General features: G+C 47.2%; 11 protein-coding genes across 11 annotated transcripts; 5 read left to right on the top strand and 6 right to left on the bottom strand.

The window, feature by feature from the left end:
* Window positions 1-858: 858 nt before the first annotated feature.
* On the top strand, window positions 859-2,222 carry EV420DRAFT_1481792 (uncharacterized protein; the record flags this gene model as incomplete). Its single annotated transcript, XM_060469813.1, has 8 exons — window positions 859-880; window positions 1,008-1,052; window positions 1,100-1,178; window positions 1,230-1,323; window positions 1,377-1,393; window positions 1,613-1,832; window positions 1,883-1,948; window positions 2,004-2,222. 8 exons carry the CDS (start codon window positions 859-861, stop codon window positions 2,220-2,222), a joined length of 762 nt encoding a protein of 253 aa, XP_060328464.1.
* Window positions 2,223-2,387: 165 nt separating this feature from the next.
* Window positions 2,388-3,491, top strand: EV420DRAFT_1556630 (oligosaccharyl transferase delta subunit). The gene is made up of 4 exons (XM_060473672.1): window positions 2,388-2,554; window positions 2,607-2,811; window positions 2,866-3,147; window positions 3,198-3,491. The coding sequence occupies exons 1-4, from the start codon at window positions 2,430-2,432 to the stop codon at window positions 3,417-3,419; spliced, it is 834 nt and encodes a 277-aa protein (XP_060328463.1). The 5' UTR covers window positions 2,388-2,429; the 3' UTR covers window positions 3,420-3,491.
* Window positions 3,492-5,161: 1,670 nt separating this feature from the next.
* Window positions 5,162-7,223, bottom strand: EV420DRAFT_1273299 (FAD/NAD-P-binding domain-containing protein; the record flags this gene model as incomplete). The annotated part of the gene is made up of 7 exons (XM_060467755.1): window positions 5,162-5,206; window positions 5,264-5,317; window positions 5,371-5,506; window positions 5,556-5,694; window positions 5,744-6,439; window positions 6,488-6,640; window positions 6,695-7,223. 7 exons carry the CDS (start codon window positions 7,221-7,223, stop codon window positions 5,162-5,164), a joined length of 1,752 nt encoding a protein of 583 aa, XP_060328462.1.
* A 245-nt stretch (window positions 7,224-7,468) lies between these two features.
* EV420DRAFT_618149 (uncharacterized protein) lies at window positions 7,469-10,534 on the bottom strand. Its single transcript, XM_060482821.1, has 12 exons — window positions 10,135-10,534; window positions 10,018-10,083; window positions 9,937-9,962; window positions 9,795-9,883; window positions 9,714-9,746; window positions 9,560-9,663; window positions 9,392-9,510; window positions 9,222-9,337; window positions 8,632-9,173; window positions 8,436-8,579; window positions 8,114-8,373; window positions 7,469-8,058 (listed from the first exon to the last, which is right to left on the bottom strand). The coding sequence occupies exons 1-12, from the start codon at window positions 10,441-10,443 to the stop codon at window positions 7,905-7,907; spliced, it is 1,962 nt and encodes a 653-aa protein (XP_060328461.1). The 5' UTR covers window positions 10,444-10,534; the 3' UTR covers window positions 7,469-7,904.
* A 339-nt stretch (window positions 10,535-10,873) lies between these two features.
* Window positions 10,874-13,063, top strand: EV420DRAFT_1645303 (uncharacterized protein; the record flags this gene model as incomplete). The annotated part of the gene is made up of 9 exons (XM_060477760.1): window positions 10,874-11,060; window positions 11,111-11,193; window positions 11,253-11,372; window positions 11,423-11,749; window positions 11,806-11,917; window positions 11,975-12,138; window positions 12,193-12,573; window positions 12,627-12,949; window positions 13,012-13,063. The coding sequence occupies 9 exons, from the start codon at window positions 10,874-10,876 to the stop codon at window positions 13,061-13,063; spliced, it is 1,749 nt and encodes a 582-aa protein (XP_060328460.1).
* A 596-nt stretch (window positions 13,064-13,659) lies between these two features.
* EV420DRAFT_1765885 (uncharacterized protein) lies at window positions 13,660-15,086 on the bottom strand. Its single transcript, XM_060480848.1, has 6 exons — window positions 14,915-15,086; window positions 14,823-14,864; window positions 14,582-14,770; window positions 14,399-14,477; window positions 14,042-14,087; window positions 13,660-13,990 (listed from the first exon to the last, which is right to left on the bottom strand). The coding sequence occupies exons 1-6, from the start codon at window positions 15,024-15,026 to the stop codon at window positions 13,745-13,747; spliced, it is 714 nt and encodes a 237-aa protein (XP_060328459.1). The 5' UTR covers window positions 15,027-15,086; the 3' UTR covers window positions 13,660-13,744.
* A 1,516-nt stretch (window positions 15,087-16,602) lies between these two features.
* Window positions 16,603-17,946, bottom strand: EV420DRAFT_618101 (Sec20-domain-containing protein). The gene is made up of 5 exons (XM_060482820.1): window positions 17,729-17,946; window positions 17,588-17,679; window positions 17,414-17,539; window positions 17,252-17,361; window positions 16,603-17,199 (listed from the first exon to the last, which is right to left on the bottom strand). The coding sequence occupies exons 1-5, from the start codon at window positions 17,915-17,917 to the stop codon at window positions 16,691-16,693; spliced, it is 1,026 nt and encodes a 341-aa protein (XP_060328458.1). The 5' UTR covers window positions 17,918-17,946; the 3' UTR covers window positions 16,603-16,690.
* Window positions 17,947-18,018: 72 nt separating this feature from the next.
* EV420DRAFT_1556616 (uncharacterized protein) lies at window positions 18,019-18,327 on the top strand (the record flags this gene model as incomplete). The annotated part of the gene is made up of 2 exons (XM_060473671.1): window positions 18,019-18,100; window positions 18,122-18,327. 2 exons carry the CDS (start codon window positions 18,019-18,021, stop codon window positions 18,325-18,327), a joined length of 288 nt encoding a protein of 95 aa, XP_060328457.1.
* A 176-nt stretch (window positions 18,328-18,503) lies between these two features.
* EV420DRAFT_1556615 (glycoside hydrolase family 79 protein) lies at window positions 18,504-21,495 on the top strand. The gene is made up of 12 exons (XM_060473670.1): window positions 18,504-18,700; window positions 18,735-18,963; window positions 19,083-19,254; window positions 19,309-19,396; window positions 19,442-19,559; window positions 19,616-19,825; window positions 19,879-19,977; window positions 20,093-20,195; window positions 20,302-20,594; window positions 20,642-20,696; window positions 20,745-21,185; window positions 21,238-21,495. Exons 1-11 carry the CDS (start codon window positions 18,622-18,624, stop codon window positions 21,138-21,140), a joined length of 1,842 nt encoding a protein of 613 aa, XP_060328456.1. The 5' UTR covers window positions 18,504-18,621; the 3' UTR covers window positions 21,141-21,185; window positions 21,238-21,495.
* Window positions 21,496-21,566: 71 nt separating this feature from the next.
* On the bottom strand, window positions 21,567-23,011 carry EV420DRAFT_617996 (uncharacterized protein). Its single transcript, XM_060482819.1, has 6 exons — window positions 22,820-23,011; window positions 22,730-22,771; window positions 22,454-22,680; window positions 22,318-22,396; window positions 21,966-22,261; window positions 21,567-21,917 (listed from the first exon to the last, which is right to left on the bottom strand). Exons 1-6 carry the CDS (start codon window positions 22,929-22,931, stop codon window positions 21,660-21,662), a joined length of 1,014 nt encoding a protein of 337 aa, XP_060328455.1. The 5' UTR covers window positions 22,932-23,011; the 3' UTR covers window positions 21,567-21,659.
* Window positions 23,012-24,261: 1,250 nt separating this feature from the next.
* On the bottom strand, window positions 24,262-25,274 carry EV420DRAFT_617873 (uncharacterized protein). Its single transcript, XM_060482816.1, has 5 exons — window positions 25,150-25,274; window positions 25,052-25,093; window positions 24,767-24,996; window positions 24,630-24,708; window positions 24,262-24,576 (listed from the first exon to the last, which is right to left on the bottom strand). Exons 1-5 carry the CDS (start codon window positions 25,154-25,156, stop codon window positions 24,317-24,319), a joined length of 618 nt encoding a protein of 205 aa, XP_060328454.1. The 5' UTR covers window positions 25,157-25,274; the 3' UTR covers window positions 24,262-24,316.
* Window positions 25,275-25,327: the final 53 nt, after the last annotated feature.

Raw genomic sequence — 25,327 nt, 5'->3', positions numbered from 1 at the left:
TCAATCGCGTATACCGTGTATTTCGGTTGATCAGTTCATTTGAGGTAATGTTTTCGAAGCCGCCGCCACACGAGATTCGCGTGGATCTTGGTAAAACGTATTATTATCGTACCTTTGGCTTCCCAAGTCTTTCCTTCCTTAACGATCCCAGTGGTTCTGAAAAGCTCGTACACCCACTGTGAGGGGCGCAACTAACTATTGCCATCGCTGTTAGTAGGAGAGGACGTTCTGCCGCAGAAACAGCCCCTTGTCTTTCTAATCATCGGGTCCTTCGCTGGAAGGTTCAAGAGCGTTCCAGCAAACCGCGAGTTCCGTGCCGCATCATATTGAAATACATAATTGACCCTTCTGTCTCTGTGCGTCCTTAATTCTCCATTTGACAAGGGGACCCTTCGGGGAACGGGAGTATAAATCAACCTCTCTGACTTCTTGTTCCAACCAACCATCACTTCAGTTTTGGAGTTGACGCCGCAGGACGATGGGAGAATATGACACACTGCTTGGTTAGTCTTTGTTGTCTTGTCTTTTTTATCGTGTATGTTTTGATCAGAGACACAGGTACATTGTTGATTGGCATATTTTGTGAGTCCATTTCACGTGCGCTGCGAATAAGAGATGAGCTGATCAAACTCCAGTCAATACGTATCTTTTCGGAATAGTCACTTTCCAGTTCGCGACGTATTATGGATCCAGTGAGTCGAAGACAGCATCCTTGTGGCGGACAGTTAGAGGTGACCTGTGGGTATAGAGCACAAGGATCCGTTATGGATCAGGTACGATTGAAGCCACAACCGTGTTATAAAAAGCATTCACCTCTGCGCCTTTAATTTAGGGTTACAGTGCTTTTGCTTTTCTTGAATGACTCGGTACATTCTGCAGGGTATGTGCCGCGACAACGTTGCTATTTTTTTTGTTCTAAACACGCTGTGCAGGGAGATATACATGGCTTGGTTTTACTGGTTGGTCGTGTTCTCCTTGGGGATGACGCTTGAAAACTGATCCAGAAGGTCCACAAAGCATTGAAAACTATACCAACCCTGAAATCCTTCTCAGTGCGTTTCTTCGCTGTTTCATCCTGAGCAGTGCTGACGCTAATCAGTCGCGCCTTGGCCTTATCCTTTCACCCCCATAAGCGAGGCTATTGCTGCGATCCTTGTCCATAACTTTTTGGGCTTTCGGTACGTCTATCTTTGGCCTTCGCTGGGCTCGGCTCCAATCATTTTGTCCAGTCTATATCGGATGACGGGAAAGCTGTACTTGTATGTCGGCGTAATGATATGCGCTGTTACAGTCTTTGGCTTTGGCATAGCGACAGGAGTCAGGGTGCGTACAGTCACTGCTCCTACGGTCTTTCATGTTGATGATGTTACATTTAGGCCTGGATTATTCATGAGTGCGTAGAAGAACTATCACAGATATTTTTCTTATGAAGATATGTTTGTCAGGGTGTTAAAACTGATCGTTTTGAAACCTATCATCATTACATGGCTTGTCGGACAAACAGTGATGGACTTATTTTTAACAAGTGGGCTTAACGCCTCTCCGTCTTTCAATGTTATTATTAACGGAAGACGTATCAAGGCTCGCTGTCCTTCGTGCTTTACAAATCCAGAACAGGATTCAGGACAACAGACTCGGTTATCTACCAGCTCATTCGTGGCACGATTCAAACCGGAGTCTTCTCGAGCATCTTTGCCTTGGCTCTTTTGATTTGCTACCTTAGTATTGCCCTTTCTGTCACTGTGTTCCCAGCATTTACCAGGCCTATAGGTTCGCCGGCGACAAACCTCTATGGCATGTTTGCTATGCCTGTCGGACGTATCTATACAAATGTATGTACATCGTCCTTTTCTATTTTACGTGTTTTGACAGACATTCATAGACCCTAATGGATACGCTAATTTCCCGAGAGAAATTAAAGGAGAGTCTGTCGTCAGAACCTATTGATGTAAGTCGCCGCTGTCATTCCCCCTTCCTAGGCTCTTAGGGCGGCGTCATTCTAGGTCACCTCGACGGTTATTATACGAATGGACAAGGGTAGACAAAGATCCGGTGACAGCGTCCCGGGTCAGATACCTGTTGTGAATATTCGCCGAGGCGTCTACTCTGAGACCGATGCTACAGAAATGAACCGACTCGATTCAGCAGACCGAAAACGTCAGACTCTCGAACATGACTCTGAGGGTGAGATGTGGGCGTCAGCGTCAGGCTTTAAGCTATGATGACGAAAAACGCCTTTTATTCAATAAAAAATATGTCGTGCTGTCTAATTTTCATGTTTTCGATTGCTTTCCACTAGTTACCAGTAAATAATATACAATTCACGGATAGGCGCTAAATTTACGATTTAAGATCTATTTTTGGGGACTCGGTCACCATATTTGGACGAACACGTCGCACTTGATCATTTCAGCTTCCTACTCTCCTCCATGACCATGTTTTCCTTCGCATCCCTGCTGTTGCTTGCGGCGGCGGTGAACGCGTCTGTACTGACCCTACAATCGCCCAGGTTCTCTGTTACATCTTCTAGCGGGTCTCAACTTCGTTCAGAGCCGTATGTAACCATCCATCTATCTTGCACTTATTCGACCTGAAAACTGGCTTAGCATCTCTTTGGCGCACAAAGCTCCCGCACCAGTCACTCTTTCACCAACGGACACGCTGAAAATCACCTTCCAGACGGTCGATGCGGAGAGTGGGAAAGGCGTGCAACCGCAGCAGACCTTCCTTCGTTTCTATGATGAGGAGTCTGGGGAAGAAGGTATCCAGCCTGTCCGAGTGACAAGTGGTGGAAAAGCAAAATTCGAGCTGGTGAGTACCGCTTATGCCTGTCTGACTCTCCATCTGAACTTGGTGGTGAACTAGAACATGGCCAAAGTGCCACCGTCGTTACCAGCGACGTCCAAGGCACCCTTGAAAGTTTCCTTAATCATTGGGACACCAAAATACTCGCCCCTCAAAATCAGCCTTTTCGACCTTTTTGTGCCAGCGTCTCATCCCATCACGCCTCACCCGGACGAAGCGTCGTTCCATCCTCTTCCTTTCATCGAACACACATTCCGACCTGAACCAACCCAACCTCCCAAGGCCATTTCTGCTTTCTTTGCCAGCCTTGTCCTTTCTCCTTGGGTCGTTTTGTTGGGATTGGTATGTGCCTTTCAACGCTGTCTTAATGCCGTTTCTTAACAAAAGTATAGTGGGCGCATATATCGCCTCGCGTGCCTCGGCTTTTTTCTGCGAAAATACTTCCTTTCACTGCTACCCTTGGTGCCTTTGAGGTCTTACTTCTCTGGTATTGGGTCGACCTCAAACTAGGAGACGTCTTGTTGTATGGGGGTATCCTGGGTGTTGTCATGCTTTTCACTGGGAAGTATGCCTTAGCTAGTATTTCTGAGCGTAGATTAGCATCCCAAAAGTAATAGAATGTCATACTTGTCGAGACTTTGCAGACTCGGTATTCGGGTGCACTGGGCCGCTGAAGTAAGAGACCGGTCATTTTTTTTCTTTCCACTACTACGCTGTTCTGGCTTCAATGCAGCACCATTGTGTTCTGTCATAGAAAGACACTTCAGTGTGTGCATAAAATTACGTCGCTTCGAAGTTCGTATACTGATTCTCCCTAGATGCTGAACCGCCTTCAGCTCCTTCAAATTCCACGGCGACACTTTAGTTCCACTCTCAGACTTTCATCTGACAAAAAATGGCCTGCCTTTCTTGTTGAAGATCTCCCCAGTGATACGACAACCTTAATTCTTCGCATATGCGGAGCCAAATCATATGGCCCCAAGGTGGTCCAGGGCCTGCAACAGCTGGAGAAACTTGAATTTTACGATCTACACATGGATACCATCTCCGGGGACCTTTTGAAGACATTATATTCGCATCCGGTCCAATCCATCCGTTTTTCGAATGCCAAGTTCGAAGATCAGCAGAGCTTTTCAAAGCTCGTCGGGCTGTTCCCACAGCTAACGGACCTCGATTGCCGTCAAGTTTCCGTCGACTCCAATCCTCGTAAGATACTTGTTGAGGAACGCAGTTCAGCTCTTCACACGTTCGGGAGCCACCAGTCTCCAGAATTTGGCGTCTGGCTCTGAACGGATCTTTGGGTTCGAATGACATTCTGCGCCAAGTCATTTTGAACGACGTTACCTATAGCGATATTCCATTCCTCAATCTCTTCCTTCAACGCACCTTTACAGCTGGTACTCTCGAGGAGCTTAATGTTATGCATGATCATGCTCGCCAACCGGGTAAGCTATTTCTTCCATGCCTCTCTTCCTACTCACACGGTACTTAGCTGCGGTCAAACATGCCTGGAAAGATGTCCCTCCAGTTCTTGATGTTTCCCACATAAAGAGGCTCGGTATCGACATTCATGGCCGCGTCAGAGATGTCTACCAACGTAATCCTCTCGAAGTTGTGCTACAACGGTGGATGAAATCACTGGCACCGCCGGGGAAGGACTCGTCTCTGGAGCAGCTGAAGATCGTAGTGGGCATGAATCAGGGGGCCATCTATGTCACAGCGGATACCGGGACGACGTGACCTCCTCCTTACCGATGGTCGATTTCCCGCCCTCAAATATGCCCATGTCGTCATCAAGGTGTGGAAACCGACCACGCTCAAAAAGGGCGAACGCCAAAAGGGACTGATCCAGAGAAACTGCCCTCGTTTGAAAAGGTTCAGGAAGTCACACATCGTATCGGTCATCACAGCGCGGACATTGCAGTGTCAGTCAATGGTGCATACCAACTCGGTGTCTACCTCGACTTTAGAATGGGTTGCAGAACGAAGGAAAGTCCTCAGTCGCTGCTATCATAGATGCATTACGAAGGAGGGGGTGGCACTTGAGGGTGCTTGCTTTTTCGCTTGACCTGGTTACAGTATCCACATTCTTCTCCAGCACCATCAATGCCATCACTCTACCACGACGGAGGGTCGACACTGGCTTGAGGTTACCAGTATTGATCTTCGTGGATACTATACCTTATCATCATACATCCTCGTTAGCTTTGACGCAAAATAGCTGATCACCTACGTTGGGCTCAAAATAGTGCGTTAGTAGTAAGAATGCATAGATGTTTATTTAATATACAGGTGTCTGAGCTGCCTATTCTACGAGCCTCGAGAGATAGCATCGGATCCACGGAACGTATAGCATTCATTGATTAACCAAACCAAGTTGAATGGCTTTCACTTCGAGGGCCTATAAATTTGGATATAGGCAAGAGTATAATACTGAAGAGTAGTACTTAAGACATACCATGCGCTTAGAGAAAATTCGGCATAGGCTTATATCACCGCCACCAAACCAGAGCTGGTAAGAGAAGCATAAACTGGCGAAGAAAGATGATGTGCAGATATGCTCACGCCTGGATGACCAGATGGTTTGAAACAACCGTTCAATTCGCCCTCTTCGTCGAGGCCCCAAATTTGACCTACGCGCTCCGTGATGACTCCGCCGAACACATTCTTAAGGGAATCACGGATGTTATGATAGCCGGTCCTGAGAATGATCAATGATGGATCTTGATGCGTCGAAGAACGGCACCCACGCATAGATCACAACATCGGCGTCCAGCTTGGAACCATCTGTGAAAACTACACCATCACTCAGATATCGCTGAAGCTCGACACCTTGTTTGACTTTGACGCTTCCTGAAATGATGAGCTCTGCGCAGCCGACGTCGATCCCTATAGTTTTGTGATGCTTCGACCTCCGTGCATCAAAAATGAGACTCACAATAACCTCCAAGCCTCTGGAATACCATTGGGAACTGGCCAGACCCATCTTGTCCCATATTAACATCGAGTCCTGCCTTTCTCAGACCATCATGCATCTCGCGCTCAGCCTCCGCCAACTCCCCAGCACGAGCACTAGCCATCTTCATTCGCAACGGCAAGGGTATGGACAGGAACTTGAGGTCAGATATCTCATGCGGAACACCCTCAGGCCACAAGTTTAGCAGGCCATTGGTGAAACCAGGATGCTTCGCGACGACGCAGGTCGATGAACGCTGAACCATGGTCACGGACTCGGCGCCCTGCGTGACAAGATCCTGGCAAATATCTGCGCTAGTATTTCCCGCGCCGACGACAATAACTCGTTTGCCTTTGTAAGACTTACCACCACCATACTTCTCAGCGTGGAGGACGGTCCCCTTGAATACATCTCTGTCTTCGATCGCGGGTATTCGAGGAGCACCAAGAATTCCGGACGCGCAGACGATGTGAGTAGGATGAAGAGTGGTAGGGACACCCTGATGGTTGATGACAATAGTCCATTTCTTCGTTTCAGGGTCATAGGTGGGAACGCCAGTAGGCCGAGAGTTTGTCCACACGTGCATGTCTTGATTGATAGCATAGTGCTCCAGCCAATTCGCAACCTTATTACGCGAAGCGTATATCGGCCAGTTGGTCGGATATTGATGATACAGAACTGCGCGTCATAAGTCTCATACAAATGAAGGACACAAATATTACCCACACTGGAAATGAGTCCGCGGAGTATGTAAAGTAAGGGTCGGATACCGAGCTCGCCAGTTATCACCCACGTGCGGGTTAGATTCTATTACCAGCGTAGGCAGATTCATCTGGCGGAAACGAGCCGCGATTGTCAAGCCTGTTTGTCCAGCCCCAACTTCATAAACTTGTCATCAACACGTCAATAAATATACATAGAAGACGGGCGTACTAATCAAGACATGAGGATTCGCCTCGACACTTTCCCTTCGCTTTTTGTGAACATCCTCCCAAGCTAATGTATGCTCGCCATACACTCCAAGCTCAGGACCGTCCTCGGGATGTCCGTAAAGCTCGTCAAGCATCATGAGTACGGACAGTGCTTTCCACACACCTTGCGCATCAGGGAAGAGATGCACATATCCGCATCCTGTGCCCACAGATGTGCTGAACGTAAACCCCGACGCGACCGACCCAGTCGCTGACGCGTACTCTGGAGTCAAAAACTCCTTCGTCTCCAGCGCTACATTGGATATCTTTGCTGAAACGACTCTGTTGTTGCCATCACTGTTGAGATACGATGAGATCTTCTCATGTCCTTGAAGGGAGCGGTTGGCCCATGTAAACACAAGGATGTCGCGAAGCCAGCCGTCAGGGAGAATACATGATAGGACGTTGCAGGTTTCCCCAGAAGCAAGAGCTTTGGAGAAATCATCTATCCAGTTAGACGCGATATCCGAAGCACAAGCTGAGGTGGACATGCCAGCGAACAATGTGATACATCATCAGCAGTCGCTTCTATGCTTATACACCGACCTAGCACTCTGAATATTCCACCGGTAATAGACCGTGGGGTTTCTACCATCATCTGATGCAATGCTTACAGACGCGAGAGAACCCGGAAGTAAATGGTCCTATCTTTCATCCGGAAGCGAAAACCAACAAGAGAGGACCGAAGCGCTTCACGGGGTCGGACTCAGTAAGAAGTTGGCCACCTGAGCTTCAGAAACTCAATGAAAACGGGCAAGATTATATCCTTTGTAGAACATATAACGTACTATACACGTAGAATGTACCATGAAGGATGAGAAAACTCATGCCTTTCACGATATCAAGCAAATTGGGGGTATAGGAGAGCGCGACTTGTCCGTTGGAATTCGGGGTAAGAGGGTAGGATCCGGTCCGGCAAGCCGTATTCCAATAGAATCGGCTAAACCTTTACAAGGGTCAAGATGATACGCATTGACATGCATACTTCGCCGTGATGTAGATGTTAATCAGCACTCCTGGCAGGTGACTGACTAACTAGCGCTGGTCAAAATGCAAGGGAAACAATTAAAACACAGATAACATTTTGACCCAAACTTTTGATCACAGCAAAATGCGTCGGCTTTACCATTAAAGGGAATCCCGACTCATTTTGCTATGACCAAAAGCCTTGATCAGAATTTGATCTGTTGTTCACCCCTTTTCCCAGAATTTTGTCCCATTTGAAACAGTCGCTTACCAGGAGTGCAGGTCGCCGCGCCAACTTCTCTCCAGATCAAAGGTTTGGAACAGTAAAAATCCTCATCTCGAATACCGTCCACCAAATGTCTATTCAAAGCATTTTTATCACTTGATTTCCCAGAAAGGTTCAACGAACACTTACTTTGTTTTCAAATGAGATCGCAGTCCGTTGAATGTCAGGATACACTCTTTCCCAGACTCCTCCATAGGCTTCTCCGTCGATGTCGTCCGCACTTGCAGACAATGGCGACACCCATAGATCTTGTTCTCTCGCAACACCTTAGCCCTGTCTTCCGGTCCCATAAGCCTCAGAGCGAGCCCCTTAGTTAGCGAATGCTTCTCGATGACCGGGGCTGGGAGAAGGGACATTTCCATCTCCTCATGACGGTGGGAATGACCAGCCTGTAACAAAGGAGTAACGAAGTCAATCGATTAGCTTCTTAACGTTGAAAGGGAATACCCACAACGGCAGAAGACTGCAATACAATAGCAGCCGTGCAGCTATTGCACAAAACTCTAGCGTCAAGTGCCTCGAAAGCCTTAATAGACTCTTGTGATTCAGTGTTAATTGAGGCAATATCAGCCAATTTCGAGATAGCTGCAAAGGCCTGCAAGGATGATTAAAATTTAGGTCGGACAGTTCTAACAACTATAGCTAACCTTTTCATCTTTCAAGAATCGGGTAACGTCCCATTCTTGCTTCCCGCGCAACTTCTTTGAGCATTGGTGGGAACAAACGCCGAAGAAATCAAAACATTCGTCTTCTTTATACTTATTCTCCGTATGAGCACATTTCTTGCACCGAAAACGGGCGTTGATCCTATCCACAGGATGCAAACGTTTGCTGCTTGCCGACTTCCAATTTGCAAAACCTAGAGCACCGGCTAACGCGTTCTTGGCCTGACTTCTCCAAGCTGACAACTCGCTCTTAAGAAGCGTTGAGACAAGCGATGTCTGCAGCTGTTTAGCGACGTCAAACTCGGGCGAGGGAGGGGTTGTTTGAATAGTATGAATAATAGGGATTTTGCGGAAACTGGCTAGCGGTGGCAAAGGAACCTCGACCTTCTTGCAGCGAAGTCGTTCATAGTGTTTCTCAACGAGCTCTCGTGATTGCTTATAATCGGCTTCATGCTTCGACCGTTTCCGCGCCTCGGTCACTTTGAGTATTTCGGCTTCAACAGCTTCATGGATCATCTTGTAGTCTGTCATTTGAATGAGAGTGTGATTCAAGAAGAAGAGAAATACCGCACCAGAATCGGTTACTTTCTCTAAAGTTGTATTCTTGCTCCGATGTAGTCTAGCGTAGCTGGGCGCTTGCATAAGATCCCAATGATCATAACCAACCTTTGTCGCCAGAGCATTGGCACTGGGAAAGCTTGAGAATGGTGTCAATGGCCTTTAAAGGCAAGATAACGCTTACAAGTCAAGGTTGGACGATTTGTTCGCATCCCGAGCTTTGACATACTTCTCTTTCCATTTAAACAGTTCCAAAAATGTGGGCATCATCAACGATATTCTTTTCGCCATTCTTGCCCGCCGCTATGATACGTATTGAGTGGGATGATAGTATAACAACGTCAAGACCGACCTCCATTACAACATCCAGATCCTCCGGAGAGTGAGAGGCATCAAGATACTCCTGCACAGCCGCGGTCCATTCATTGACGCGGTAAAGCTTTTGGCAATTGGGCCCTGGATGGCAATGAGCTTGGAAGTGCGGGGTAACTCACAAAAGGACATACAACCCGCATTTCCGGCAAGATATGACAATGAACCTGATATATATAAGTAGAAGAAGGACGATGAGGGTGGAAAAGGCGTACCAATACACTCAGAGTGTTCGGGGACCAGAAGAGACTCCAAGATGATTCGGCGATATTCAGGCTGTGCTTGGGGTGAAGTAAGCTTTGTCCTAAGCACAAAGGTCAACGTAATAAACTTGACACAACAGCGGGAAAAGATTACTCGAGAAGCTGTGTCCGGCATTTACTCTAGAGCGGATCAATACATGTGAAGTACTTGTTAGTAGTTACCCGAGAAACGCACCATGCCGCAAGTGCGAATCCTCAAAGCAAACGAGTCATACATCAGCTTGCTTTCTTTCCCACATTCCTGCGTTCTTGATGAGGACTATTGATACCAGCTGAAATACAAAAATCTTACCTCGCATTTGCCTTCATCAAATACAAACGCAGCGTACGACGCTTCCGTGAAAATCTGCAAGGGCTCAGGTAGAGGCGCAGGTCTGCAGTTGTTTCTGGTATATCTCCAGATGTAATCCGAAGACTTGCTAACAAGAGTTGCGCAGAAAAATTTGTTGCATCGGGCCAGTGCAAGGACATCCTTGGGTGACCGGGTATACAGGAGCACTTCGGCAATAAGTTCAAAGGGAAGTCGCGTAATATAGCATAGCTTTGGCTGGTCGTCCTCAACGGTAGGCTTCGCCTTGACCTTTTTCCTGATGTGAGGCATGTAAGTGGTAGTAAAAAGAAAGGAGCTGGAGGTGCCCTTATTGGTTGGACAAAGAACCTTTCCTATTGGCTGCTGTTTCGGCCTGATGCGGCCAGGTAAATATTAGGTGACCTTGACGCGTAATCGCGCCGCATTTCAAATTGTCCCCTATCATCGACACTACATCTTCTCGCTTTGAAGTCGCCATGCAGCAGTCGCCCATTGCGTACACTACCCAAAGCACACTTAAAAGCAGGAATTTGATTTTCGATGACCCGTCTCTGCAGTGTTTTGCTATTGATCTGCGCAGCAACGCGGTCGATTCTGGATATATATCTGGAACCGTCTGTATGACTTGGCGCAGAACGGATCACTGGAAAATACTCTTCAAAATCGATGCAAGTAGCGATGACCGAAGCGCTGTCCCGTTCTACGTTATTTTTGCAGGAGAATGCTTCACTCCGTCTCGACGCAGGGGGTGGAACTGAGCCCCACGGACAAGTTATCCTTTGCCTTGAACGGGGTAATGATCCACGGAGACAGGTCGGAATATAATGCAAGTATTTGCCTGAAGGTGGTCGAGTCACGCAAAGACGTGAAGAACGAGGGCCGAATTATCGACACCTGGCTGCAGAGACGTGAGCTTTCGATCTTGTCCGTACAGTTTCTTAGCGCTCAAGCCCTCTAGCTGCTCTGGCCTCCATAGATGAGAATCGCTACTGGCGCAGTGACACATCGGACTCTCTGGTAGACCTCCCTTCCACTCCCAAGGTAAACAAGTTCAAATTCAAGCGATTAAGTTGGCGTCGAAAGCCTGACATAGCACTTAGACCCCTCAACTCATCAGATATGATACATCTTCACCTCTTCCTCCAGGAAAGCGCTCTCATGCATTAAACGTCTCAACCGATACGCCAGTTCTTGCAAAGAGATTCAAATATGACACAGCTGTCGACGTCCTTGAGAAGCAAGACTTCCCAAATTGACGAAGAAACAAAAGAAGGCCTTGAGAAGCAGCGGCGATAGAAGCTCTACGTTGAACGATATAGCGTCTTCGTTTTCGGACAACATCGTACCAACCTCTGAGGCCAAATTCACTGCCAATCCTACCAGCGCGGGCTCTGCTACAATGAACCATTCTAGGACGGTTTTTTCAAGTACACCCACAACTTTTATCGAGGCTTGTTCCAGAGGGAATACGGCCCCTTCTTTGAATCCAAAAGATACACCTGAGCAGGCGTTTGCTGAATCAGGAAAGTCTTCGCGTGACTCGGTCTCACTCCTGAAAGGTCCCCTTGCTATGATCGCTGGGTTGGACCTCTACAATGTAAGCAAGACGTATGCTGCGGCCGTCAGTCTTGTCTAATCATTCTCACCCCTCAGGCTCAATATGTAGCCTTGAAGGAAACGACAGTTCTGGACCAGGGCACGCAAATTAATATCATAGGCGTAGTCAATTCCGTATCTGAACCATTCTTGGTCTCTCATAGCAGGAGTAAGACTTCGCTTTAGACCGATTTTATTCATACTCATAATCTAATACAACTTGCAGATCTATTTTGCCCCATACAGATCCTTGATCCCAGTGTTTGCTCCGCTGACGACAGCACCCTAAATGGTTCAACTGCTTTCAACGTCAATTGTTTTACGACCAAGTATAAATGCTGGCTTCCCCGCCCTGAGGTCAACGATATTGTTATTCTTCGCAACGTCAAGGTAGTGTAATATTCCACCTACGAGTAAGTATGCGCGACCATTGAATTGTTATAGACCGCAAAGTTTGACAACCGCCCCTCTACCGTAGGATACCCCGATAAGCTTCAGTGGGTAGTGTACAAGCCAGAAACAAACGAGATAGTTCATAGCAGAGGCGATGCTCCTCTCTCCGAAAGTCTCGCACCCAACGGCATGGGCGTTCGATTCTCCCATTTCTACAACCCTCAGCCTCAAGAAATCGAATATTGTTCCAAACTCTCTACTTGGTGGAATGCAATACTCGACAAGAGACGAGCCGAGTTAGGCACGATCCATCAAATTGGCGGAGAGACCCCCGGACGTGGCATTGTTTCCTCTAGTACTCGGCGAGTGCATAAGCTCATCCGCGATGTGGACCACATAGTATTCCAGGGATATTTTGATTGTGTAGTCGAGGTACTCCTTTCCCTTCTTTCTTTCCAAGAAAAACACGGTTTATAAGTTTCTAGGTGCTTTCTAAATCTGACAGCGCCGGCAATAGCCCGTACGAACTCTATGTTACCGACTACACGAAGAATGATCGGGTCATTCCAATGCATTCCCAATTATGGCCCGAATCTCTTGCCGAAACAGTGCTGAAGATCAAGATGTGGGACCAGGCGCGCCCGATGGGGAGGACGATGGAACAGGGAGGAATATACAGAATCAAGAACGTCCGAATGATTGTCGGTAGAAGTGGCGGTCTTGAAGCAAAGATGTTCGAGCCAAAGATATTCGGGCTGCTAGATGAGAGCGACGCCAGCTTCGATGTGTATCTGCAAGAGTTTCTAGAGTACGTCTCTCCTTTGCGCGTAAGCAATGTTCGAGGAAGATCTCATCACCATCATCATTCAGGCGCAAGGAGTGCTGGAAGATCGACAATGAAGCCGCCCAACCGAATGCCTGAAAGGGTTAATACAACGAACAATACTAGATCAACAATACTGTCACAATAGTCAACTATGTTAAATTCTGGCCTAGTTTATATTAGGCACACAAACGTTCCTACAATAGCCACTTACAATCATGATAACCCCCAATGACGATACGATGTGGTTACCACAACGGCGACTGTAGTGGATCACATCGTCAAAATTTAGACGAGCACGGGAAGGCTTGGACATACCGATGGTGCTGACCAAAACCACGCTGAGGCATGATTGTCGCCCCGTGTTCGTGGTTTGAAATACTCAAGACACTTACATACTATACTGCTTCCAACACTCTCTCCAACTACACATGGCCTTCATTCGGCCAAGTCCTTGTTCTACCGATACATTATTCCGCAGAATGTTGGGCCAGGTGGATGGGAATACGAGCGTCCTGCCGCTGTAGAGCGTGGGTCATACTGTTGACATGTTGACGAATGGAAGAACAAAGAGTTGACCAGCCGGATGAATCCGAAAACTGCGTGCCTCCAAAATTGAACGCATGTTGAAGACGGCGAATATGATAAAAGTTAAAGTGATATTATATACAGAGGTATGTAATGTATAAACGATCATAAAATAGATGGGGCAAAGCAAGATAATCAAAAAGGATCTTACGACAAAAAATAGCCGATCCATAAGTCTCTGAACCTTGACGCTTAGTTGTTCATAACGGATACAACAAGCTCATCCGGCCGCTCCGTCTGGGCTTCAATGTCCATATCAAGGACTGCGCTCTGCATAGTGGATCCCTGAAAGCTTGAAGTGAAAGGTTGCGAGGGTTGAGAAGACTGAGAAGACGTCTGGAAACGAATGGTAGACACCGGCGAACTTTCATCATGTTCTTCGGTTGGTTGCGTGTGACCTGCCGCTGCTCTGCCAACAAGAAGCGTGGGTGCAACACCCTACACAAGGTATTCGATAAATGATGAAGGAGTCCAAGGTAGTGAACGCACCCTCGCAACGCCAGCGATTGCATCAAGGTAAGTAAATCCAGGGTCACTGCAAAAGAATAAAGCCAAGTATAGGATCAGAGCTATTGAATAGAGAGCGGAGGATTCCACTAGCACTCCAATAAAACGGCGATAAACTCTCAGTCGGTCGCCTGCTCCGCGTCTAACTCCAGTAACATACAAAATGCGGAAAATGATGAGCAGTGTACACCATAATGTCGTTGCCAAGACAAAGGCTATGTAGGGCATACTCCATACAATCCATTGGAGTATGCACGATATACATCAGTGATTTTCAACACTACACATAAAGACTGAAGTTGATATATATATAAAGGATTGATGAGATCGGACACTTACCAGTTGCGGAAATTAGGGAAAGGATTGGAAGCAGAACAATAAGCCAGCGCCGTTCCCAAACCATCCAGCAGCACCAAATCTAAAGGTCAAAAAGATGGTGAGCTGATGTGAATAGTCCCCAGTGGAGTCGCACCATATATAATTATAAGTCCGCGAGAATGGTACTCATGGACGATGTAATACCCATCTCCAAATAAGCTGCTTGGTCCACAGCAATAAGCTTCGAGTATACGGTCCAAAAGCTTTGCCCGTTTTGGATGAATGCGGAGCATACAAATGGCCAATTGACAGCAAAATTGATACTGATCAGAGTATAAAGGAGAATAATGACGACGACCAAGGCTCGTCGATTCCGCCAGCGTTTGTTGATGACTGTGCCACTCATGTCAGATTGGATGCCGTAGTAGAGATGCCTTTGGCTCACATATATGCCACAATGTAACAGCAAGAATGCCGGTGTATATGCCTGCTATCAGTCAACACTTACATGTCAAGGCACTAAACATTGTTGCCCACCATACAATAGCGCGTAGAGAATTTCGGAGTTCAGACTAGCGTCGAGATATTGAAACAAGGAAGCTTTCTCGTCGTCGGTAAGATCTGGTGGAATATCCGCCCGAGCCGTCATGAGGGAAAGTAAGAGCAACGGGGTAATGGGTTATAAGAATAACACATACTAACCCTCTTGTTATAACAGTGCAGTTACTGGGCACGCTCATTGGCTGCTACGAAGGGATCGAGTCGGAACAGGGTCCTTACGTACCGATTGTATTCAGCGATTTAATGAACCATCGTGTACATTGACTTTTTCAACTCCCAAGTGCACGTAACTCGAAGTGCGATGTTGCCGGAGAAAGCCATCTGTCCTAGAGGAAACGCCTATACGAGCTGCGATCTCAGATATATGTTCTGTTGAATTAGGACTAGGGAAACCGTGTCTAGGAATAAAATCAAGACAAGCGAGGTAAGATCGCAGCGCACTTACTAACTTGAGGTTGTTCTGCCATGGCGTGAATGCTGATTATATCTTGCTGCAAAATTAACAGGAAGAAGGCAGGTGATTTTTGATGCTAGTTGCGATCGTTACTACGCTGACAGATCCTATATACTCAGATCCCAAGAGAGGTTTGATATGGGCACCAGCTTTTGTAAGTCATACAAGGATGAGAAACCGCGGTGTGATCATATAAGATGAGAGAGCATTAACCGAGGGAAGAGAATAAAACACATACCTAATGTTGAGCGCGACGAATCCTGATCTCTTCCACTTCGAAGGCCGAGCGTTGCACAATGTATCCAAGTCGACCCATCTTTGTTTGCGTCATTGGTTCTTCATTACCCATCACTTAGACGCTGAGATCAGCAAAGATAGTGACGCGGTCCAATACCGAGAGCTGAGGGAATAGACCGACGGTCATAGAATCAAGCATCATGCATCAACATCGAAGCCAATGTTAGGAAATGGCAACCGAAGGGAGATGCTTGCTCGTCGAGTGATGAAGACAGTGCGTCACAGTGGAGCTTATTATTCCAGCGACCCTAATACATGAAAAGCCGTACATGTACCACCAACATCCCCGAGATGATGGACAACTTTGTCACCCCAGACGACACCAACATCCCCTAGAAGCCAACTAGACAATGCGTCAAAATGGCAATTACGGGCACTTTGTGATCATTTCACCTCCTTGGACGCCTTGCGACTTCTATAGTACTCTTTTCGTCGGCAAGTCCAGGGAAATCGTGACACAAGGCATGTGAGCAAACTCGTCATGTAATTTTTCTTGAGTTTCCATTATTGTTATACTGGTTGGATTCAATATTATTGGGATTGAGATTTGAATAAGTACGCGATAACTTGGACATACCAATGGCGCAGACCAAAAAAATGCTGGGAGGCACATCTGTCACCCAGCGTCCGTGGGTTGAAATGCATGCGACACCTCAAGACATCCACATACCGTACGACGTACTGCTCCCACCACTCTCCAACTACGCGCTTTCACTCTGTCAAGTCCTTGCTCTACTGATATATTCTTCTGCAAAGTTTTGGGCCAGGTCAATTGGGACACGACCATCCTGCCGCCACCTATATCGTAGTATGCGGTCTGGAGTTAATAAATGTAAGAACGAGCTGACCGGCTGGATGCCGCGTGCCTCTTAAATTGGAATTCACCGCCAAAGCCGTTTGTCATATATGTGATATTGAGGCCTATCACTTTCTGTCAGTCCTTCTCCCAAGGAGAGCAGATTATGCGATAATATTCAAAGAAAGATGTGATACACCGCGGACTATAGTTCATCATGCGAAGTCTCTGTAGCTGAAGACATGATAGTATCGGTTGTTGTAGTGATAAATGTATTTGGTGGAGACATCGTTGCTTCTGTAGCGGAGTCCGTTGTACTGGAATCCCATAATACGCTTGAGACCGACACTTCGACAAGAGAGGACGTCGCTAGAGACACTGCCGCAGAGACAGATCCCGCAGCAGCCGACGCCAGCGTCGTAGCCAACGTTGTTGCTTTAATCCCTTCTTCCATGGACAGCAGGGCTTCGTCACCGCCAAAGTCGGGGATGAACCGCGTCCACCAGAAGGCTATTCGAATACCCCGATCTACCAACCTCTGTTTCAAGATGAGGAGAACCACAAGGGTGAAGAAAACCAATCCAGATATGATTAAGATGCGGTCCATCCAGTCAGTTTTCTCAAGGGCGGTGATGAGCTGTTTGGAGGTGTCCAGTACATTCGTGAGCATGTCGTGAGTCGTCGATGTGGCGCGCAAGGAAGCTGTGGAAGCATCTGGATACTGCGATGAGTAAGAGCGAGACTAGAAGAATACAGAGAGACGCACCTAACAGCTGAGTTGCTGCAACCGACCGCTCCAGTTCCCCTTGCATGAGGCCAATTGTCCGCCGCAAGGCCTCCGTGACAGTCTGATTAGCCTGCATTAATGTATCCTCCCTGCGAGAAAAGTGGTCAAGAGCGACCTGGGAATCGGAAAGGGTCCACGTACGTTACTTTCTCGTCTGATTTCTCAGTGACGGCCGAGGATTTTAGTAGCTCTTCCCGATTCGACCTGCTCAAAGCATCGATGGTACGCTTGGACTCTAAAAGCGCTGCTCGTGTATCCTTTCTGAGACTAAGAATATCGTCAGGGCCTATCAATGCACAATGCTGCAAGCATTACCTGGCGAGCGCGTGTTTGAGTCCGTCCACTATTTGTTGCAAGTCTCTCCGATTCTTCTCTCCTCGCTGGTCTCCAACCATCAAATCTAGTCCCTTGTGAGACCTAAGAAGAAGAATTATGGCGAAGAAGAACAAGACATACTTCCACTTGTCGCGCAATGGTATCAAGGTCCTCTCTCAACTCTGCCGCTAGATTTTGCTGGGCAGCTAGCGGTCCTTTACATGCACGCAGACGTGGTATTTGGAACTGCGATATGTCATTCTGACGCCTCTCGATGGACGCTATCGTCTGAGAGGTTTCTTCGTCGAACGTGGAGGGAATGGGAGGCATTAGCAAGGTCGCGTGGTGGTCGCGTGGCAGTTTCGGCTTGAATTTGAATTGATCTCAGGCGGTTAATCTACCACAGTATTTGATGTTTTCCGTAAACTTTAATGCTGTCCCTCTACATTGTCCTTTGTATTGCTTCCTTATATACCCCGCGATGTGTCTCTACTCCGCGCGACACACTCAACAGTGTGATCACAACGGTATGAGCCTTCGTGGCCACAGCGCATGGCTTGCCATGTTTGGGCTGTGGGCCCGGCCGTTCCTTATTGGGACCTTGTGCCGGTACCAACACCAACACCAACACCACGACCTTATGCTGGTATCCAGATTCCAGGGATTCGGAAGAAAACCTACATACAATTACGAACGACTGCACCAAATACAGACATTTTTTTTTTACTCAGATATTATGATTTCGCGGAACCAAAAAAGGACTTCTTGCATTGGTATTCAAGTTGAAGTTGTGTCCGAAGAAGCTCTCGTTGTGCTCCGTACACCCGCTCGCAAGGAATTTCGAGGGTGAATGATTCTCCCAGCCCCTGTCTTTGATCTTTTATTTGACTTATCACCTTCTCATTAGCATGATCTGCGTAAAAGTACCGAGACCGTGCTGCGCAGTTTTCAGCAATTTCATGGCGCCGATTAATTTCTCACCATTACGCAGCATTACGCCCCCAGCTGACCCTGAGGCCTGACACCCTCCAGCCATGCATTTTAATCTGCTGGCACTAGGTTACTACGCTCTCCTTGGCCTGCGGAGTGCCAAAGCTCAAGTCACGGTCTACGGTCAGATTCCGCCTGGGGGAAACTATATCTCAAGATAGCAGTGGCACCTCCACCTCCTCTGCTGCTGCGGCCACCTCAACACTCGCAGCCTATGATGATACTGTATTGGATCCGCCCTCAGTACCAAATCCTGCACCTTCAACAGCCTTCACATTAACGATACCCGCTGTGAATACATCAGTAACTGGGCTATCGATCGCTCAATCGACTAACTCTTTCTATGGCTTCTCAATTGAAATGTCAGTTCTCACGCAAGTCTGTAAGTGGTTGTGTTGTTGTGGTCATTACATCTTTTGACATATGTATACAGTGGGCAAGAATTCGTATGTCTCGTTCGGGTCATACGAGGTCGGGATAATCACTAATGTAACTCGGATTTAAGCACCCACCTTCAACCAATCTTCTTGAACCTGATGGCTCTCATTGCGCAGAGGGGCGGCCGTGTACGAATACGTGCAGGAGGTAACACACAAGAATTCGCGACATATGAAGAAGAACTTCCGGATGCCAACGGAAAATGTATCACCAAACAATCAGCCAACTCGCAAAATCCTGTTTGTATACGTGCCTGCCATCAACGATGATCTCTAACGCTTCGTTATTTATAGACCGAAACACCTGCAGTCATCTACAACATGGATATGTTCTATCTATTCGCCAATGTTTCTTCGTTGGTTGATGTCGCTTGGTTCCTAGGTGCGAAAAGTGCTGTCAGTTTGGATTTTGCTTATATTCGCGTAGGTATACCTTTTAACGATACTTCGAACTGGAGATTCGCCATCGCTGAATACGGTGAAAGTGTCCTAGGCGACAGGCTACTAGGACTTCAGGCTGCTAATGAGCCGGACCTCTACGTTGAGTATGTCTTAGTGACTGCGAACTCCGTGTTCGTGAGCTGACGATCCATTATCAAAGCCACGGACATCGAGATGAGGGCTATGATGCAACATCATACTACGGTGAAATCCAAGAACTGATCAGTGCTATGAGTACCAACGACGATATACCCACGAAGAACAACCTCGTGGTACCTAGCGTGGCCGGTGATTGGGCGCCTGAACTTGTTTGGAATACCGGCATACTTGATACATGCATTGACAGCCTTTCCGCTCTTGCAGTTGAACAGTAAGTGATCTTCACTGCCTCTTTGGTCGTGAAGATGCTCACTTTCGCATCAGTTACCCAAACAACAACTGCTACGCTATGTACGGGACAGGTTCATATGTGGACCCGCAGACCACATTTCCTGACTATCTGAATCACACTTCCGGTGTTTCGTTGGTTCAGCCATATCTGAACTCTACCTTCCATTGCACAAACATACAATCGGCCATTCTACATGCTTGAAATGAATACGGCATCTTGTGGTGGTTTCCCTGGAATCTCGGATAGTTTTGGCGCTGCTCTGTGGGCTCTCGACTATGGTTTGCAGATGGCTTATAGCAACTTTACTGGGGCTATGATTCATGTTGGTGGTCAGAACGTTTATTATAATGTAAGCAATGATTCGTCTGTTCGTGTGCACTGCGCTTGCTCATGGATTGCATGCAGCCATTTACAGGTTCGGCCTCCGATTCTTCCTTTCTGAGCTACTAAAGAAGCTCTTGACAGCACCCCCTACAAATGAATCGACGTATCACCAATGGACGATCGGCTCGATCTTCTATTCTGCGCTAGTGATCGCCGAAGTGTTTGGCACGTCGGGAACCTCACAAATCATGGACCTAGGAGGAAATGATGGGAGTGTCTATACTCCACAGTATTCCATCTATGAGAACGGAAATCTGGCCAAGGTCGCCTTATTCAACTATATTACGGACGAATCCGGCGCCAACGACTACACCGCGACGATTACCATTGACGGTGGGACGGTCCCTGAGCAAGTCTACGTCAAGTGAGGAAGTCCTTACTCTGCTGGCTTTACAATCTCATCGTCACTAGATATCTTTTATCGGACTCAGTGTCAACGAAAAATAACATTACATGGGCGGGTCAGGTAAGGCATACCCTTTGTCATCCTCCCATCCTTGCTCACCCTTTCCAGACTCTAGGAACAAAATACACTGTCGACGGTATCCTCAAGAACGACCTAAACATCGTCACCATCACGTGCGACACCTCCGCCAACACTTGCAGCGTTCCCGTAAATGCCCCCGGATTCGCCCTCGTCTTCCTCACTGAATCGGAAGTCTCCGAAGTCACTCCCGAGTCAGCTTCCACCTTCGCGACGACGGCATATACAAAGACCATCAACACACAGACCATCGATCCTAGTGTCCTGGCTACTTCTAATGGACACTCTGGTGATACGTTTCCAGTTCTGGGGAGCACGAGTAAGAAGAGCCAGTCTGACGCTCTTGGGATGAACGATGTTTTGAAAGGTGGATCAGTGCTCTCGTTGGCAGTTGCTTGGGGAGCAATAGCTGTGTTATTTATCTGATAAATCAATATTTATAATGACAAGGACGACGTTTCCGTATTTAAGGTGCTATCTAAAACCTTCATCTGTTGTCGATATATTTTGACCCGGACACCAGGGACATGCTGCTACTTTACGTTCGATATATCTTGTATTGGAATTTACCGATCAACACGCACTCTTTATAAGTCGGGCTGTCTTCAAGGCCTTCCCCTGTTGTAAGCGCGACCTGTATAGGCTCCAATGAATCGGGTCAACGCCTCCGAAGGTCCAAGGTTCTCGCTCATACGAGGAATCTGGATGAATAGTCCTCGAATCTCTTTTCACATCACTATCATTCGGAGGCGTTTGCATTCATACGCACTTTTGTCGGGGGGCGCGACTCGCGCGAGCGCAATCTGACAGTGCTTAGAAAGCTAGTTCAAGGTCACAAATGGTTGGGTATTAGAGAGGGATACTTCTACAGTTGTAAATTATGATAAAAAAGCAATACCACACTCGAGTCAGCAAAACCGGCCTACTTCTAGGATTCAAGAGATATCATATTCCCCGCGACACTTTAGTCCTATCTTCTGGAAAGGTTTCTCCAAGGTCGTCTACTCTTTGATGAGACTGAGCTTCCAAGTCATGATGGAACCTGGCGCCTTGCATGTGGTCTTCCTGGAAGGTGGTCTGATTGCTACTCTCCGAATCCATCCCGAAGCGAAGCGACCGGGAAACCGCGCTTCCCTGCCAAGAGTCGTCCAGGTGTGCATGTCCTGCTGCAACACGTCCTAAAAGGAGTGTTGGTGCGATTCCCTGTATTGGTCTTAGCTAAATTCTAAGAGAAGGAAGTTGCAGACATACTCTCATTACACCCATTAGACTATCCATGTATAGAAAATTCGGACTTTCCATAGCGCGGAACACCACATACAGGATTGCAGATGCAGAATAAAGCGCTGAGGATTCTACGAAGACTCCAATTATATGCCGATAAGCATGAAGTCCATTTCCTGCCCTATTTGCGATCGTCGAGATGCGGAAAATTATGAGGATGGTACACCACAGTGTCGTTGCCAGGACGAAAGAAGAGAACAGTACCATACTGGGTACATAATCTTGTCCCAAGTAGAATTTGTAGCTATCAAAGATCTTGAGTCCTATGCAATATCTTGGATAAAAAAACAGGGATGTTAGAACAAATGAGCCACCTTACCGACCGCCGCAGCCAAGAGAAGAGCAGGAAGAGCGACAACAACCAGGCGATAACCCCAGACTATCCAGCAACGCCAAATCTGGTATGAGATTAACACTGCAGAGGGGTTGCAAAGTTTAGATGACATCGTCCATACCAAGACCAAGTCCGCAAGGACGGTAGATATAGCACCCATGATCCCACCGGCCAAAACCAACCCGGGATTGATGTCTGCCGTATTTTCAGCCCAAAAATTTATGCCATTATTGGCGAATGTATGACGCGTGTCTATGCAGTTTATGGCGAAAATGATGGCGGTTAGTATATAAAGGACGACGATAGCAACAGCTAAGGCTCTTCCGACAGGCTGGACTCTCTTGACAACTGCGTTGTCTAGCTTAGGTGGCACAAAAGACATAAGTATCTCCCTCACATATGTTCCATGAGGCAACAAAGATGATGCCGGTGTATAAACCTATGTGTTACGGTTAGACGACTCAAATAATACCAGCAAAAACGGTACCGAATAGTTGAGCAGCGAGAATCTTTGAGCCCAAAGAGGCATCGAGGGTTTGAACTATAGCTGCCATGTCAACGCTTGTAAGTTCCATTGGAACAGTTGCCTGCTCAGCCATAAAACAGTCCGAAGGGAATAGTATGCGAGAAGATTGTTAAAGAAGGCTAGGAAAATGCATAACAAGTGTCTCGATATATAAGACGCGTCATTATCGTCGCCGTCCGGCGAGAAGGCCCGCTGCGAAATGCAGGGAAAATCAGTGATGATAGAACCTCATATTAGATAGGTTCCATTGCAGAATGAAGAGTTCCGTGAGTATACTCCTTCAATCCACAGTTAAGCGAATCGCCGACTTGAAGTGAGGCATGCCATGAATGATGGTAACTCCTTGACGCGAATGTCGGTGGGATCCAGTAGTTCATGGTTCTACAGCTCGTAGACGTTATATACATAACACTCCTACGTATAGCGATAAGGAACGAGGATACTTTACAGGAAGTCTCCGGACTGTCCAGATATTATCTCGTAGCGAGTTGACAAGATAACGGTTGACCCTTCGCATCAGTGTTTTACGGCGTAGTACGCCGACATGGGTAAAGTGGAGCTGTGCAAGAAAATGACCAGCATGTGGTCATTCCGCAAGCCATAGAACAGAAGCATCGGTGCTACGGTCGTTCATGTACCTGAGATGTCGATAAGTATTGCATCTGTCAGTTGGATAGCAGTTGGAAGTTTGGAACGGTCACTGATTTGAAATTGGTCAAGAGTACACAAAAGGCAATCACCGCTTCCAATTTGAATTTTCAACGCCCTTTAATTCTGAAGTGTTGTGAACGTTCAACGCGTGCCGAAGCTCTCAAATAGGCCCCGAGCCGCGTTGTAAGAAATTTCTTTCAATTTCAAGAGTAGGTACATAGCTGGGGAAAATCACACATTTGAACAGCTAGAGAGAAGCCTACATAACCTAGCGCCCGGCAGTTACTTCCAGATAACGGAACTACAGCAACAAATGTCCCGAGAGACGGGAGAAGTTACAGAAATGCGACATGATTAATTAGAAAATGGAAAACTAAAATGGATGCAGCAACCGTTAAGCCCTCTTGTTCACTTTAATCAGTGGTACCAAGATTATCGATTTCGTATTTTTCCAGCCAAGTATGGTGTCACACCTGAATTCCGGAAGCTTCCTGGGAGACGATCTGAGATCGGTAATCTTCGTCTTCTCTATCCAGCTGCGCTTCGAGATCAGTACCGAGAACAACGGAATCCCTCTGGGAACTGGTCTGAGCATGTGCATGATCCCGCGAACGCGTCTGAAAGTGGAGCGACGACATCGCACTGCCATTCCAAGAGTCATCTGGGCGTGCATGTCCCGCAGCAACACGTCCGATGAGAAGCGTTGGAGCAATCCCCTACACAGGCTTAGTCCAAACCAAAAGAGGGAAAAGATAGCTTTCTCACCCTTACGATTCCTGCCACTACGTCGAGGTAACAGTACACTCACTATTTACGAGCATAGAAGCACACGTAAATGACCAGTGCTATAGAATAGAGAGCGGAGGATTCAACGAGAACTTCAATAACATGGCGATAAGCTCTGAATCCTTTTCCAGTTCCATTGTTCGCAACAGTAAGAATGCGGTAAACAATCTGTACGGTGCACCATAGCGTTGCAACAAGAGTGAAGGATATGTACAGAACGGCCCCAAGCTGATAACCATGACCTATAGCGTATTCTTGGTATACATGGATTATTCTGAACACTGTACCGGACTTCGGGTAAGTGGGGAAATAACGGAAGCGCCGGTAATCGTACCTAGCCCAGATATAAGGAGGAGGATCGGAAGTAAAATGATTGCCCAGCGCCGTCCCCAGACCATCCGGCAGCGCCAGATCTAAATTCCAGACCATAGTAAGCCGATGTTAAGGTCCCGATGTTTCAGCATCACAAACCATGATGGAGTCAGCAAGGATAGTGCAGATCGAAGTCGTGAACCCCATCCCTAGCACGATGCTTCCTGGATTTTGGGACGCCAGATACTTCGACCAGAAAGTCTGCCCATGTTTGATGAAAACGATGTACATCCGATACCAATTGAGTCCGAAATTGATGGTGGTCGTAACGAACAGCAGAGCGATCGCAATAACCATGGCCCGTCTGATGGGCTGCGATTTGCGCATAACTGTATTGGCATGCTTCATCAACCACAAACACAATCGTAACGGCGTTGCACATACATATGCTCGACAGTGTGACAGCAAAAATGCCGGTGTAGAGGTCTATAGGGCAGTACACATGAGCAACGATGGCTTCTAAATCGAATAGAGATATGCACCGTGCATCAGAGCATAGAGAATGCTTGAGTCCAACTGAACGCCTGACAGTTGAAGTATGCCAGCTATATCATCAGCAGTAAGGTTTTGGTGGACCTTTCAAATAGCCATCTAAAATATTCTAGAGGAAAGGAAGGAATACGTGAAGGACGAATTTGCTGGAGGCACATACCATATCTC

The sequence above is a fragment of the Desarmillaria tabescens genome (assembly GCF_030435595.1).
Source record: "Desarmillaria tabescens strain CCBAS 213 chromosome Unknown EV420scaffold_28, whole genome shotgun sequence".
NCBI lineage: Eukaryota > Fungi > Basidiomycota > Agaricomycetes > Agaricales > Physalacriaceae > Desarmillaria > Desarmillaria tabescens.
This window is presented reverse-complemented; position numbering and strand designations above follow the sequence as displayed.